The following is a 16,353-nucleotide window of genomic DNA, read 5'->3' as shown; positions in this document are numbered from 1 at the left end:
GGAAAGTACCTGCATCACTATTTTCTTCCCTTTCCTATACGAGGGAAGTCAGTTACCTTTGAAAAGGAAATAACAATTGACCTTTTAAGAACCTTTCAAATGCATTTAATTACCTAACAAAAATGGTACCAATGATACCAAAAACATTGATGTATTAACAGAAAAGAAATAAAAAACTTTATAAGTATTAGGGGTGTGACAATACAATCAGCTCACGAGACGAGACGAGATATTGGGTTCACGAGATCGAGACGAGACAAGATATTAACTATATTTTTAAGAAAACTTCAATGAGGAAATAAATTATTTTTCTTTTATTTAAAATTCACAAAATGGAAATTGAATTGAAATGTTTGAACTAATCAGCTTGTAATGAATCACTTTTTTCTACTTTCTAAATATATAATTATCATATGCAGTATGCAGCACTGTATGGATATTTTATAGATGGATAATTTTGGTATTTATGGAAATAACAACCATAAATACAAAAGTTAGATACAATAAGAAATACTAAAAAGTAAATTGTAAAGAGTAGAAACAATTCTAATATATAAATATAAATTAAATAAAGAATCCAATTATCAAAAATTATAATATATTGCAAATAAAAAAACACAGAAATAAAAGTAAATTGCACAAATACTGTATCACATGAATACACAAGTAGAACAACATATAAGTTGTATTATAATTTGGTAGCGTGACATTTTACTTTTTGCATCATTAGGCTTCCATAGCTGTGCTAGATTCCCTGCTCCTCCTACCTCAGGCTTTCAGTGTAGAGACCTGAGGTTAACTTACCACTGCTCCTCTCCTCATCTCATACTTCTGACTGAGATCTTCTCAGCAGGTAGAAGCTGTAACAAGGTTAATCATCCACACGTGACATTATAAAAAGACATGACGTGCGAATGATCAACAGAAAACCGATCATCTTTTTTTTTTAGCTTCGCAAGACAAAATTCACTTAGACAAGAAATATCACACCCCTAATTAGTATTGATTTTTTTTTTTCTAAATCAGGTTTTCTCTCTGTTGAAATCTGAAGATACATCTCATAGAATCTCATTACTTTCACTGAATGCTATTTTGCATACAGGAGCACTGCGTAGATTCAGAGACACGTCAGCAGACTTGGCACATTCAGGAAAAGCAGGTTGGTGCCGTTCAGTGTTTAGTACACTCAAAACAACAAGTGTGATGCAGGCTTACACACAGCATGGAAAGACAATATCAGAGTAGGTGATCCAATGAAGAAAATGCACCAAAACATGTGAACTGACGAATATCCCTTCACTGATTAATTCAATTAATCATCAAGTACTGTTTGTTCCACATCTTATCTGTGACGTACTGTACGTTAACCTGGTGCCTGTTATCAACATCTTTCTTCTGGTGTGATGGCAAACGCCTCGTAGTTGAGCCAAATACATCACAGAGGCTGTCAACTGTTGTGAAGTGTACCACAGTCAAAAAATGTCTCCCTGGCTTCTCAGCACGAGCTAAAATTAAAATAAGACAAAACAAAAGTGTTGAGAACACAAACGTCAGACATTGCGTGCCATAAGATCAATATTACTATGGATAGAAAATGTCACCCACCATTATCGAGTGTATGATGCTGTCCAGAGATTTGTCATGCTCCTCTGTTCCATTAACATTGAATCGTAGCTTCTCTGGGTTGGATAACTCAACATGAAGTTACATTTACAGTGGTAGTGAGGTCTGATACGTGTTGCCTTTGAGCAGAGTTAGTGAGAGATTTGCATGGTTTTCTGAGCAATAAATATTACATTATAATCAAGTTTTCATTTTCAGTTTTTTAGTTTTATGGAGCATTGAAAGATCATGTGCCAAGGTTCATCATACATTTGCTGCTTTACAGTATAACACATTAATTGTATGTTATCTGTAAAGGTTTGTCTCATATAGCTCCATATATGTCTATATAGAGCAGGTTCGCAGTATGAATACAGAATGAACAACTCTGCAATGATTTACAACCCAGCACTTGCTTTCATGTTCTATTTTTGTCGAGACGATGTTCAAGAGGTGTTGCTTCAACTGTTTGGTCATTCTGAGGCTGTTGTCTGTCTTGTTTTTTTTAAATTGGATTGCATTTTATTAGGCAATTATTTGTGTACGAGCAACTGCTGAGCAAGCTATCAGATCTAGTATGTTGAGTCCTCTAGGCTGCTGACATCAGAGGATGGGAGTAGCCATCTTGATCTCCAGCTCTCTATCTCCTGTTTGTGCAAGAGGCCAAATTCTCACTGGTCCTGTGACGCAACGTTTGCTGCTCTTCTGCAGGCACAATGAGATCTTTCTCTGCTGTCTTTTTGCTCTCTTCTTTTAGTCTGAGCAAACCTGGAGAACACTGCGGGGAAAGAGATCAGAATTTGAAGTGTTCTGCAGTTACCTTTGCACTCCTCTCTTTTTTTTATGACTGTCTTGAAACTAAAAATGTATTGATTTTTCTCTGATGTTGTCATCTCATCTCGGCAAAAATCAATTTCCGTGGCTCAGGCTACCTGCTGCTACTGCCACTGTACTTTTCCTTTAAAAAGCAGGCTGTCATTTTCAATCAATGGGTCATTAATTATTGAGGCTGTGCAGGTTGAGGAGATGCATGTCCTGTCTTGTATGCCCGATGAATTATCTGTAGCCAGGATGCTAGCCATACAATAATATAACACATCCGTGGATTTTTCTCTCGCCGACGGCATGAGATGGTAGCACTAACCAACAGTTAAGGACAAAACCTCTGTACTCCTAATCAGCTTAATGCTGGCTTATTCAAAGGCCCTCTTTCAGACAGAGCAGCTGCTGTCAGCCAGTTTGAGTAGAGGGTGTGACTGCTGGCAGAGCTCACCGATGCAGAGAGACCGGTTGGTGATTAACAAATGTCAGTAGACTTTGGAATCTGGGGAGCCCAGTCTGATGGCTTTGTCCTCTGTTGCTTTCCACTGAAGGTCTTCCAGGTGGCTCCGTCATGCTCCCTCGCTGCCTCCCCTTCTCCTCCCACCCTTCCCCTTCAGGCCTGCTCTCCCCCTCTGCTTCTCTCTGTCCCTTCTCGTCTTCTCCTCAGGGCTCAGGATTGCAGAACTCTGAGATAAAGAAGTTCAGGCATGCCTCACATTTTTAGACCCCCTTGTGGAACGTTGCTGGCAGCTCTTACCAAACGCATTTGCTGTATTTCTCTTCTGGTTTTTCCACAAAGCGTCGGTGCATGCCACTCGCTCCGAATGGGGGTTTCTAGAATTTCTCTGAAAAGCTCTTGATGTGAGAGATAATGTCCCTGAGAAATGAAAAGGACTAGGCAAAATCAGGCTGGCAGGAGTGTGAGATGTTTTCTGCTGAGCTGTGTGGACAGAGGGCTTGGGTACAGCGCTGTACATCTGGCAGATAGATTTCTGTCAGCAGCTCTCCAGTGACAGGCTGCCTGCCTTTGAGGAAGAGGATCAGATCTGTGGGTCCATGTTGTGTGCTGGCTGAACACCTAAGTGCACATAGTCAGCTCCTAAAATGGCTGCCCTTGATGCTCGGCTCAGAGGAGGATCTGAGCAGCTCAGTCGCTGCCTGTTAGAGCCCCAGCTGACTGGATGAAAGCAGTTACACAATCTCACCCATTAACTTGGTGTGGCGCAGGAACTGACTGAAAAGACACAGCCAACTCTAAGGCAGATGGTGGTTGTGTAGGAGGCTTTTTTTCCCTCCCTCCCCAGGCATTCCTCTCCCCTCCTTCTCCGAAAGGATTCTCTTGATATCCATGTCAAGGAACCTGGCATTAGGAGGCAACTTTGTTCAAAACAGCAGTGAACTGCCAAGAGAGCAGGGTGGGGCCCCGTGGTGAGGCTGTAACCTGACCCTGTACAACAATGGATCCCCTGGTTGCTCAGGGACATACTGGCAGCTTGGCCTGCTCACATGGAGCTCTCCACTGGCTGGCCAGTTGGGTGTGGGAAGCAGGGCGGGATTCCCAACTGTCTCTGGCTGGATCTCACTTGAAATTTCCTGGTTTCAATATCTAGATCAGTGGATTGAATTTGATAGTGTTATCAAAGCTGTATTTTATTCGTACCTCTTCTAAAATCAAAGCGGAATTTGTAACACAAGATCCAATTTCTAGTTTTTCAGTTTTCAGTATTGCATAACTTTCATTCATTGGATTTTCTAGTAAAAATAAATTACATGAGAGCTTCACTTTTAACAACTTGAAACAATTCATTTTTTCAAAATTAAACTGGCTGATCTCTGAAATATTAACTAGGTAGGACTATGTCAACATCTCACAATTGGAGGCACACTTAATACATTCAGAAGCTGATACAAGACTTTCACTCATTCTCTGCTCCCAAAAGACACCCAATAGTTAATTCTATAATGAGCAGTATAATGAGATTTTGGACACTCACTTGTCATCATCATCAAGCGTCATCACTCATCACAGTCACTGCAGAGTCACACAACAGTATTTTTGGCATTTATAAAATGTGACACGTTGCTTTGTGGAATTTTTGAGAGCACTATATAGTGGATAGATTTACACACTCTACACAGAATATCAGACAATCTAATACAATGGATGAGAGCAAATGTCATATTATGTATACTATATGTAACAATAAATTCCCTTATCTTTATTATTAAAAAATCAAACAAAACAAAAAACAGGAAAATGTATTAAGCCCATGGAAAAAATTGAGCAGGCCTATAAGGTTTCAGTTCATATTAAATGAATAGATTTAACCAAATTATGTTTAATAATTACATAATACAAGTGCTGTCATTTTTACATGAGTCTTTTAAGCCTATAGAGAGGCTGCCTTTGTAGAATACAACTTCAGGCTGGTTAAATGCTGAAATCTGCCATCCTCTAAATTATGATTCCCAAATACATACCACAACTGTGCTTATGTCACTGTTGCTACAAAGCAGCTCAATAATACTGCTGATATGAATATAACGCAATTAGGATGCTTTTTTACCCTCACATTTTAGGATGCCCAAATTAAAGGAGTATAATATGACAGTGTTAAACAATTAATTATAGCTACAGTGGAATATTGAATTTTATTATCTATTAATAACTCTGGCATTTCAGCAAGAGTATAAAAGAGCACTTATGGTTATAGTAAGAGTGGTTTAAGTCACATTCTAGTCACATTATAACGTAGACTTTTTCCATTAAGAACAATAATATTCTCTGAGGGTCATGCTGCAGTGTGAAACATTAATCATCTTTGAATACATGCAAAATATTTCTTATCTTTGCCTAATAGAACAAACAAATTAATGCTCGCTCTCAGCTCTCAACAAAATGTGAGTTTTAGTTTGGAAAGTGCTCTTCAGTGTGTTACCATTTCAAATGAGTTACGTTTAATTAGATTTAAATGAGTTGCCTTGGATGTGAGGATAGACTAGTGTTTTTTCTTTTCTCATTTTTCCAGTTTACTCATACAGTCAAGCTATAAAAAAAATGTTTTAAAAACACTCAGAAACATTTATTACTTTGTCAGTGCAGTTTGGCACAAAAGAAAAATATATAAAAAGTTGTTGCACAAACTTCGGTTGTGGCCATTTTTAACAGTTAGAAACAAAACTGACAAACAGTGTACACAGTGTGTTGGTGTATATCCAGTGGTGTGCACACAACCCTCCATGTGTTCACTTCTTTGTTGTTTTAGTCTTGTGTTTCAAGTTTTTTTGTCCCACTGACATTGATATACAGGGATGGACAAAATAAAGAAAACGCCTGGCAATATTTCAAGGAGGTAATGAGGAGAAGGGCCCCATGTGCATTCAGAACAACTTTAATCCATCATGAAAGCCCTGAAATGTTCTGCAAAGGGAACTAGTACTCCTTCATAGTAATCATGAAACCACTCTTGATCTTACTCAGCAGTCTGAGTAATGATCCTGAAATACAGAAATATCATGAGGGAGCTGTGTTTGCACCATAGGGTGCACCTGGTCCTGTAAACTGGGCCTCATACTGTAAATGTTGGCCATTATGCATCAATGGAAAGCAATCATCAGACCTACTGAGTCCCAGGACATAGCCACCCATACCATGACATACACTCAAGTTTGTTGGATCTCCATTTGTTTCAGATATGAAGAGATTCTAAATTGGAGCCTTGTTGCACTATAAATGTCAGCTTTGTTAAACTCAAAATATACAGTTTTTATTGAGGCATAGTCTGGCAGGCAACAAAATCCTCAAATGTCCATTTGTTGGCTTTCCTTTAACCATGTTGCTTTTCATCGATGCAGTTTCCTCATTCTTTTAACATGCAGTTTTTCTGACTATTACACCTACAGTTTGGGCACTGCCTATTTGTTCTCTTTGTGTGAGACTATATTAAACCTGGCACATACTTAATTTGGTGTCTCACTAAAGTAATGATTCACCTTTATTGTTGCACTGAAAAGTAAGTTTTCATGTGGTGTTGGTTAATATGATTTTTTCCTCCAAATCAACTGTGTGCACCGCTGTATGTACCTGTTGTCCTAAGGAAACATAATATGCTATCAGAAATGAGTAGCTTTATATTTTCTGCTTTGATTTACTCATTAATGTGTTCAAAAGAAGGTGTGAAAAAATATGATTGGTTAGTTTTTTATTTGAACGTCACGGTTGTAAATTGTGACCTTAAACCACCTGTCATAACCAGTGTAAGGTACAAAACCACATGATTAGAAAGCCATGATGAAAGAGCTGTGAAATGACGGCCACATCATCAGCTTCCATTTTTCTGGCCAACTCTGAACTGCAGAGACTCAAAGACATAAAGCCTTCATCTCTCAGTTGATTCATTCAATCTTATTTCAGAGCGGTTGATACAATCTGATGGAATAGTCTGCTCTAAATACTGAGCTGTGGAGCTGCTCTCCAGCTGTTGCTTATCCCAAGGTAATAAAAATGGGACAAATCAGCCCATAATCCCTCCTCAGTCCCTCCATTGTTCTTGGAATGATGCTATGCTAAAAAATGGGACCTTCTTAGTATTCCGGGTACCATCAGTGTCTGCTGAATTTTCCTCTTCGACATGCTTTGCGACGCTCTATCAGAGTTTTTTGACAGCTCCAGTCCATTAGAGATTGAAAATACTGTTGTTTTTGTGTGAATTTGTGACTCTTTGTCAAAGTGGTTTGTCATCATAATGAGACAACAAACGTTTGTGGCATAAACAAACAAATGTGCGTTCTTCTAATCATTTTTTATTTTTCATCCCCACAACTTTTTGCAGCAAATTAAAAAACGTATTTAAAAAAAATATATATATATTTTACCATCTCATTGCTGCAAGATTCTTTTTTCCATTTGCAACAATGTGCTTCATCCATTTTGTAGCACATTCTTGCAAATGCAATTTGAAGAGACTCCATGAAGCTCGCAAATAAGGCTCTGCTTCCCAAGGATATTGTTTTAAACATATCATCATGAGCATTTGAAAATGTCATATCTTTGGCTGGCCATTGCCTCACTTGTTATATTGAAAATACATGTAATCATGTTAGATTATCACTAATTCATTTTTATGGACATGTTAACTGTTCTGAATTTTTAACTGACTTCAGGTTTAAGCTTTTTTAAAAGTCTACATAAAGAGAGTCTTGTTGTAATAGGAATCCCCCCCTGAACTTGCAGTGTAAACAGGGCTTAGCCAATGATTCTCTTTTTTAAAATTTCTGTCACAACCAGTTGAATTAGACATGCATACTGCTGTACACTCCCTGGAAAATCCTGTATGTCTGACCTAATGATTTTTTGTTTTTCTTTGCAGGTTTCCCTGATTTTCCAGGGAGTGCTCCCCCATTTCAATGATGGAGGTATTGCAGTGTGATGGCTGTGACTTCCGTGCCGAGTCATATGATGATTTGAAGACCCACATTCAGGAAGTACACACTGTTTTCCTGCAGCCTGCAGATGCAGATGAGTCTGACTCGTTGAAAGGCGAGGATGAAGATGAAGAGGAAGAGGAGGAATGTGAGGATAAGGATGACAAGGATTATACGCCTCCTAAAGCTGGAATGAGTATGCCTGCCTACCACATTAATTCAGATGTTACAGTTAATTTGTTGAGGATTAGGAAACACTTGTTTTTCTGTTTCAAAGAGCTCTACGTTGTAGGATGCTTGTATATTTTATTAAGCATAAAAATGCATTGACATGTAGCTCATTTTATTGACAGAAACAAAAGAAAGTGGACATAATACAAGCTAAATGGTAGTGTTTTATTATATTCAGGCACTTGTCTCACTTATGTTCTCCTTTTTTTTAGGCCCCAACTCTACTGACGGTTCCAATCAAACGTCACAGAAGCAGACAGCTGAAACCCATCTGCCATTTTACCAGTGCAAGTTCTGTGTCCGTTACTTTAGATCGAAGTCATTCTTGAGAAATCACACCAAAAAGGTGCATAACGTTGTAGAGGAAGATTCAGTGGAACGTATCTCCTCACAGACAGCAAAGCAGCCCAGCTATACAGTTATAATGCATAATGACCATTCAAAGGTGTATTCCTGTCAGTATTGCACATACCGGTCTCCACGAAAAGCAAGGATAATAAAACACCAAATCATGTATCATAACAAAGTTCGCTCAGAAGGTGCTGGAGATGCTTCAGAATATGCTGAGACCGGAGAGGAATCTGCCTCGGCCAGTGGACTCATGAAGGGAATGTTCGCCTGTGAATGGTGTGACTATCAGACTGACCAGAAGGACAACTGGACTAATCATGTGGTGAAGGAACACAGTGACAAAGTCAAGATAGTTTCTTCCATTGAGGAGCTGGAAGGGGAGGCCAGTGCAAGCTCGCCCAAACCAGATTCTCCCTCCTCTTCCCAAAGCCCGATTATATCAAAGAAAAGCTTCACGGATGATTGTGGAAATGAGGAGTCAGGTGGAAAAACACCAGAAAACACGTTGGAGAAATCAGTTGCAGAGATCTCATCTTTTCAATACGCACAGATTAGTGAGGTTACACCCAACAGCACAGGTACCTCCATTGTGTCCAAGAGGTTTGTTTCATCCGATGTCTCCAACAGTGGTATAGAGATGGATGCAAACTTACTCAATGAAGAAGACTCTAGGAGCAGCTTGGAAGATGATGATGAAGAAGAGTTGGGTGATATAGATGATCCCAGCTATACTGGAACCCTGTCAGCAGATGCAAAGCAGCTTTTGACTGATGAGGATAATAAATTACTGGAGACTAAAGGAATACCATTCAGGAAGTACATGAACCGCTTTCAGTGCCCGTTTTGCTCCTTCCTCACCATGCACAGGCGAAGCATCTCCCGCCACATTGAAAACATTCACCTTTCTGGTAAAACCACAGTGTATAAATGTGATGAATGCCCATTTATTTGCACCAGCCCTCTTAAACTAGGCACACACAAACAGAGTCACAGTTCCTCAGATTTGGAGACCATGGACCTGACAAGTGATAGTCCAGAACCTCAGAATGACAATGCTGCAGAGCCAGTTAATGGGGGTAATGTAAGTTCCAAAGTCAATGGAAAAAAGACAACCAGCACATTGAACGACCAGCAGAACCCTCATCGCTGCACACTCTGTAGCTTCTCTACCACCACTCTGAAAGGTCTGAGGGTTCACCAGCAGCACAAGCATTCCTACTGTGATGACCTAGATCCCACTGTCTTTGAAAGTCAGCTGACAGACCAGCTGGAAGCTGAAGCGGATGCTTCTCCGATCTTTCTACAAAAAACCCAGACTTCCATTTTAGGACTTGCCACCAAAAAGCCCTTAGTAACAGGGAAAAGAGCCAGGAAGTCCATTAATGACTTGCCTTTGGATTTGTCCTCAGTCAAGAAGAGAACCAGAATTGATGAAATTGCCAGTAACCTTCAAAGTAAGATTAGCCAAAGCCAACAGGACATGATCATAAATCTGGATGACATGGATGATGAAGATGCAGGAGAAAATCATGCCAGTGCTGATAAAGTGAGCAGAAACCATGACAGCAAAAGCCCCGTCTTTGCTTACAACACACAGCAGCTTCATGCAAGAGAATCAACAATCTCTCACGAGGGAGGCAGAATAGGGAAAAGGAAAAGCAACCCCAAATCAAAACCTAGAAACATTCCCATATCACTGACTCTTTCAGATGATAGTGAAAACATCTCTGCTGACCCAAGTGACAGTAGGGAAGCTATCCAAGAGAACAGTGAATATTCAGAAGAACCTGGAACTACACGTTTCTACTGTAAACACTGTGATTACCACAACAAGTCGGCTCGTAGCGTCAGCACCCACTACCAGAGGATGCACCCTTACATCAAGTTCAGCTTTAAGTACATCCTGGACCCGGAGGACCAGAGTGCAGTCTTTCGTTGTTTGGAGTGCTACATTGAATACACAAATTACAACGATCTACACCAACACTACATGGATCACCACCCTGAAGCAAGCAATGTGCTCAACTTCAACCAACCAAATCTGGTATACATGTGCCGCTTTTGTTCGTACACAAGCCCCAATGTCAGAAGTCTAATGCCCCATTACCAAAGAATGCATCCAACAGTAAAAATTAACAATGCTATGATCTTCTCCAGCTACGTAGTGGAGCAGTCCCACAAGACCGGTGAATCGCAAACTCTGAGGGAAATATTAAACTCTGGCCCCAAAAGTTTTAACGCCGCATCAACTCCGAGGTCCTCCTCAAGCCCAGGACCGAAAACAGTCTCCAAGACCCCTGAAGCCAGCGCTGAGACAGACTCCCTCAAAGAAGCAATGGGTGCCAATGTTGTTGTGTACGATTGTGATGTTTGTTCTTTTGCAAGCCCGAACATGCACTCTGTTTTGGTCCACTACCAGAAGAAACACCCAGAGCAAAAGGCATCTTATTTCCGTATTCAAAAGACCATGAAGGTTATCTCAGTGGATCAGTCACAGCCTGTTGCCAACTCTTCATTTAACCTCAACATGGCTACGCCTCCAAAACAATCAAGTGCAGCACTGTATGGATCAGATGAAGAAATGTACTACTGTAAACACTGTGTGTACAGCAACAGGTCTGTTGTTGGTGTGTTGGTCCATTACCAAAAGAGACACCCAGAGGTAAAAGTGACAGCAAAATATATTAAACATGGTGCCCCCACCCCAGGTTTGATGAAGTTAATGGATGAATTGCAAATTGCAGCTCCCAAACAGTTTCTGAAGCAATTTCAAAATAATGGTCACGATGGTTCTAACAACTCAAGCCCTAAACCAGGAAATGGCGAGAAAGGCGAGGACGAGCTGTTCTTTTGTCAGCACTGTGATTATGGAAACCGCACTGTAAAAGGGGTGCTTATTCATTACCAGAAAAAGCATAGAGAAACCAAGGCCAATGCTGACCTTGTACGTCGTCACACTGCAGTTGTCCGGAGTCAACGTGAGCGTGCACAGATGGTTCAGTCGAGTAGTGTCTCTTCTGCAATGGTGCCAGCCCCTACAGACTCTGAAAATGCTACTCCCCTGCGTTCCCTGAAGTGCAGGCACTGTTCCTACACATCACCCTATGTCTATGCTCTGAAGAAGCATCTGAAGAAAGAGCACCCCACTGTGAAAGCCACAGCCATGACCATTTTACACTGGGCTTATGAAGATGGCATTCTGGAGGCTGGCTACCACTGTGAGTGGTGCATTTACTCCCATGCTGAACCCCAAGGCCTGCTGCTCCATTACCAAAGACGCCATCCTGAGCACAATGTCGATTACACGTACATGGCCAGCAAGCTATGGGCTGGGCCAGAGACCACCCAACAAGGGGGCAACCTGGAAACTAAACATTACAAATGCAGAGACTGTGCTTTTGAGGCCTGTACAATATGGGACATCACCAGTCACTATCAGGCAGTCCATCCTTGGGCCATTAAAGGGGATGAATCTGTGCTTTTGGATATCATCAAAGGAAATGGCTCAGCTGAAAAGATCCACCAGCAGGTTGCCAATGAACATGCATCTTTCAATTGCCAGTCGATTGAAGATGATGGCGCTCTGGTCATTGCCACCCCACCTCAAGAAAGCAACACCCATCCTACCCACCCCCGTCTTTCCATCTCTAATAATCCTTATCAGTGTACTGTATGTCTGTCAGAGTACAACAGTCTCCATGGCCTCCTCACTCACTATGGAAAGAAACACCCAGGCATGAAAGTAAAAGCTGCAGATTTTGCACAGGAAGCAGACATTAACCCTAGTTCTGTGTATAAATGTCGTCACTGTCCATATGTAAACTCACGTATCCATGGCGTACTCACTCACTATCAGAAAAGACACCCATTAGTGAAAGTCACTGCAGAGGACTTTGCTAATGATATTGAGGAAATCAGTGACATAAATGATGGTGATGACAAGTGCAAAACTCAAAGGCAGGGCTTCGGTGCATACAGATGCAAAATGTGCCCATACACACATGGGACACTGGAGAAACTCAAAATCCATTATGAAAAATATCACAATCAGTCGGCCTCTGATATTTTCACGCCTGCTCTGACAAATTTCTCCTCCAGTAAGGACACAGAGCCAGTAGCCGAATGCAGTGCCAGTAATATATCAGGCGCAGCAAAAGTCCAAGAGGTCAGTGAATTGGACTTTGCTCTCTCTCAGTTACCCATCAATAAGACAGAGAAACATGCTGTATTCAAGTGTCAGCTCTGTAAATACTTCTGCTCCACCAGGAAAGGCATTGCTCGCCACTACCGTATCAAGCACAACAATGTCCGTGCTCAGCCTGAGGGCAAAAACAATGTCTTCAAATGTGCACTGTGCGCGTACACAAACCCTATACGCAAAGGCCTGGCAGCACACTATCAGAAGCGGCATGATATTGATGCCTATTATACCCATTGTCTGGCTGCTTCCAAGACTATGACCGAGAAACCCAACAAAGTGATGGCACCCCCGCCATCTGAAGGAGACAATTCAGAAATGAGTGAAGACTTGCGTTTGGCCGTGGAGAGACGAAGGTGTTCTCTTTGCGCCTTCCAGGCCTTCAGCAGGAAGAGCATTGTCTCACACTACATTAAACGCCACCCAGGTGTCTTCCCCAAGAAGCAGCATGCTAGCAAGCTTGGTCGCTACTTTACAGTTATCTATGCCAAAGAACCAGAGAAAGTTGCTGTCAGTGCAATGGCAGAGGATGACAAGGAAGTGCTGGAGATGCCGCTTGAACCCGAGCAGGACAGAGAGGCTGAATGGCTGCCATTCAAGTGTCTAAAATGCTTCCGGTTGTCCTTTAGCACAGGCGAGCTGCTATCTATGCACTACAACGACCATCACAGCAATGACTTGAAGAGGGACTTTGTCGTGTCTCCCGGTCCCGAGGATGAGGACTCTGAGTTGTACCAGTGTTCTCATTGTGAACTCAAGTTCCTGGCTCTTCCAGTCCTGGCCAAACATCTATTCAACCACAATGAGGAGTTTCAGAAGAGGGCTATGAGGCAGGAGAGGAGGAGGCAGCTTCTCAGCAAACAGAAAGCTGCAGAACTACCTGAGACCAAACCTGAAAAGGTGAGTGAAGTTAAAAGCGAAACCTTTTAAATCAAACACTAAAACCATAAAAAAATTATTTTCCTATTACCATTCATGTCTGTGAGAGCATACTATAAATCATCTGATGCCACAGTCTAATGCTTCTACTGTCTATCATACTACAGCTGTTCTATAACTCCTGGAAGCCATAGACTCATGTTTTTCAAAAAATCATAAAATCTATGAAAACAGCTCATAGAGAAATAATTTCTCAAAGTACTGTTAAATTTTCATTGCTTGATTTTATAAACCTACATTATAATTGCAGTTATACCCTAAATATTCAAATACTGCCAACACTGAAATGAAGAGATAATTAAAAATACAATAATATCTTTCCATCTGCCTCTTTGCTGTCACCAGGAACAGTGGATTACAATGAGGTGTGATAATTAGTTTCATAATTTATCTCTTCTTCTATGAGGTTTACCTCATAGAAGAAGAGATAGTCCTATCCTCTGACTGTGGCAAACGCATCAGCTGATTAATTATTTAATGACAATAAGCTAAAAGTAAACTACATTTTTATAGCAATTTAAAAGGCAAACAATATCATTTGAAATAAACACATTTGTTTTAAATCATTTCTATTTACATTTATAAAATATGTCAAACAAAAAGAGGGAAAAACTGCATTACACAGGCTCTTTTGTTATTTTTCTTTGTGTGAACAGGAAAGCCCTGTAAATAAAACTCCCATAGGATTCAGATGCAACTTCTGTGTAGAGGTGCACCCCACCCTCCGAGCCATCTGCAACCACCTTAGGAAGCATGTCCAGTATGGAGAGGTCAAAGAGGGACATGTCAAGGTAAACAGAGTTAGATCTCTTCTCAAGTTTTTTTATATATTGATTGAGGATTCACTACATTATCCAAATGTAACAGATATTTGTACAAAAAAAGATTGAATTCAGTACTGTTATTAATTACTATTATTTTATTACTACATTGTTTAGGAAATATTTCGTTGTTCAATTAATTGCAAAATGTATTCACAAATCTTGTTGGACCTATAAAGCAAAAGAACAGTATACTTTATTTACTCATCATCATATCATCTTAAACAATATTTGAAAGGCCTACTTTTTCTGTCCCCAGTGCTTGAGTCTGGTAATTTTACTCCTATCCTCCTAGCTCTGCAGTAATCTGTCTTACTGGACTTGGGTTCTGTTTCTCATTTTGTTTGTTACTGATGGAGGCTTCTGGGTAGATAGTCTGTCAGCTTCCCCCAGAGAAAACAAGCAATGGTGTCCCATTGCACTTGGTGGGGGGAGGAGAGGAGGACAGAGTGGTGAGCCATAACTTTTAGGGCAGTGGTGGGTAACCATTTGAACATTAGTATTCCACTGAGACTGCCGGTGAGGGGAACAGGCCTAAGGATCCAACGCCTCATCCAAACGGAGGCCTGGTTCTTCCGTCAGTCTGTCTTTTATGTATTTAAGATGAGATGGTTTGAGGCCACTGAGAGTGATACAGTGAAGATGTACTGTTTTCAGTCTGGCAGCTGGCATCTGTAGAGTATTTCTGTTCTCTTTTTAGTATATTCAGTGTATGGAAAATTCTGAAGATCAATACACTTGGACATGTTAAATTGATACATCAACCAACACAATGACCATGACCATGTACTACATCCACCAGAGGGAAAATACTGTATGCTTAACACTTTGCAGAGAGTAAAAATAAATGTTGCTTTTTTTTTTAGTATCGCGAGCACAGTTTCAATACTAGACCTGCAACGGTTTCTTATACAGTGGGATGAAGAACAGGCTGACAGTGCAGTCAGGGCAGACTGGATGGCAAGGTTGGGCCTCTGGATGCCACATCTTATTTATGGCTGCATGAAGTGCAGGGTCAGGTCCTTCCACAGAAAGAATGAGCTTGCTCGAGGCAATAAAAAAATCGTGATTGTCTGTCTCTACTTGTGATGACTGCAGAATCCGGCCAGCAAATGAGGGACATTGGAATAGATGGAGAAGTTTTGTTTTGCTAAGTTGCCAAGAAATTGAAATGAAAAAGAGGTTAAACATACAACTGTTGTGATGAATAGTTCATGGTCTGTCTTTATAGTACACCATTCGATCAAACAAAAGCAGGCAAGTAATTCATTTACTTTGGTATGTGTCATTGTTTGCGGTGAATGTGCAAGGTCGGCTGTTTTAGCTCTTCAGTGTGATCTATAATCAACATCAGCTACATGTGAAACAAGTCTGGCAGCCAAATAGATTGTGGAATAGGTAGGACTGGATGCATATTGTGATTGGCTTTAATAAGAATGTTATTGCATTTAAATTTATTCTTAAGAGTTCTGTGGCGGAGAAATTGATGAAAGGTGAAGTAGATTTGGGATTGATATGCAACACAACCAGATTGAAGCGGTTGGACTTTTCCTGTCACATTCCATTTGGTAGTAAATACCAGCAGTCTGCAGACTTTCAGGTCAGGGTTAGAGCTGCGGCAAGCCTTAACGGTTAGCGTTAAGGCTTGCCCATTTTGGACTTGACTCAGCCATGTTTTTCAGTCATTCATTATTGGACCAGAAACACTCTCATTTTACCCTCATACAACCCTGCACTGCAGCTTCAAGCATTTGAAGCAACATTTTTTGTGTGTTCCTGGCCACTATTTCAGGAAAATGTCTTGCATGTAAGGCTTTCAGGTCAATGATATACCCACATGTTGATCTTCCAGCGTTCAGCATTTGAGCATAAATGTAGTCAATTGGCAATACAGAGGGTGAGTGAGGAACAGAGGGTGCTGTAAGTAAAAAACCTAGCTGAAAAATATTGCACTGATGCAGCATA

The 16,353-nt window shown here is 40.8% G+C and overlaps 1 protein-coding gene across 1 annotated transcript in view; it reads left to right on the top strand.

Annotated features, from left to right (window-relative positions):
* Positions 1–16,353, top strand: part of znf462 (zinc finger protein 462) — a 50,186-nt gene that overhangs the window by 15,863 nt on the left and 17,970 nt on the right. Inside the window, exons 2-4 of the mRNA XM_062434857.1 lie at positions 7,794–8,044; positions 8,292–13,528; positions 14,224–14,358. Coding sequence (XP_062290841.1) covers positions 7,831–8,044; positions 8,292–13,528; positions 14,224–14,358 — 5,586 coding nt within the window. The 5' untranslated portion in view covers positions 7,794–7,830. The remainder of the gene's footprint in view (positions 1–7,793; positions 8,045–8,291; positions 13,529–14,223; positions 14,359–16,353) is intronic.

This window comes from Scomber scombrus, chromosome 15 (genome assembly GCF_963691925.1).
Source record: "Scomber scombrus chromosome 15, fScoSco1.1, whole genome shotgun sequence".
NCBI classification, from domain to species: Eukaryota; Metazoa; Chordata; class Actinopteri; order Scombriformes; family Scombridae; genus Scomber; species Scomber scombrus.
Note: the sequence above shows the minus strand (reverse complement) of the source record. Positions and strands in the feature narration are given on the sequence as shown.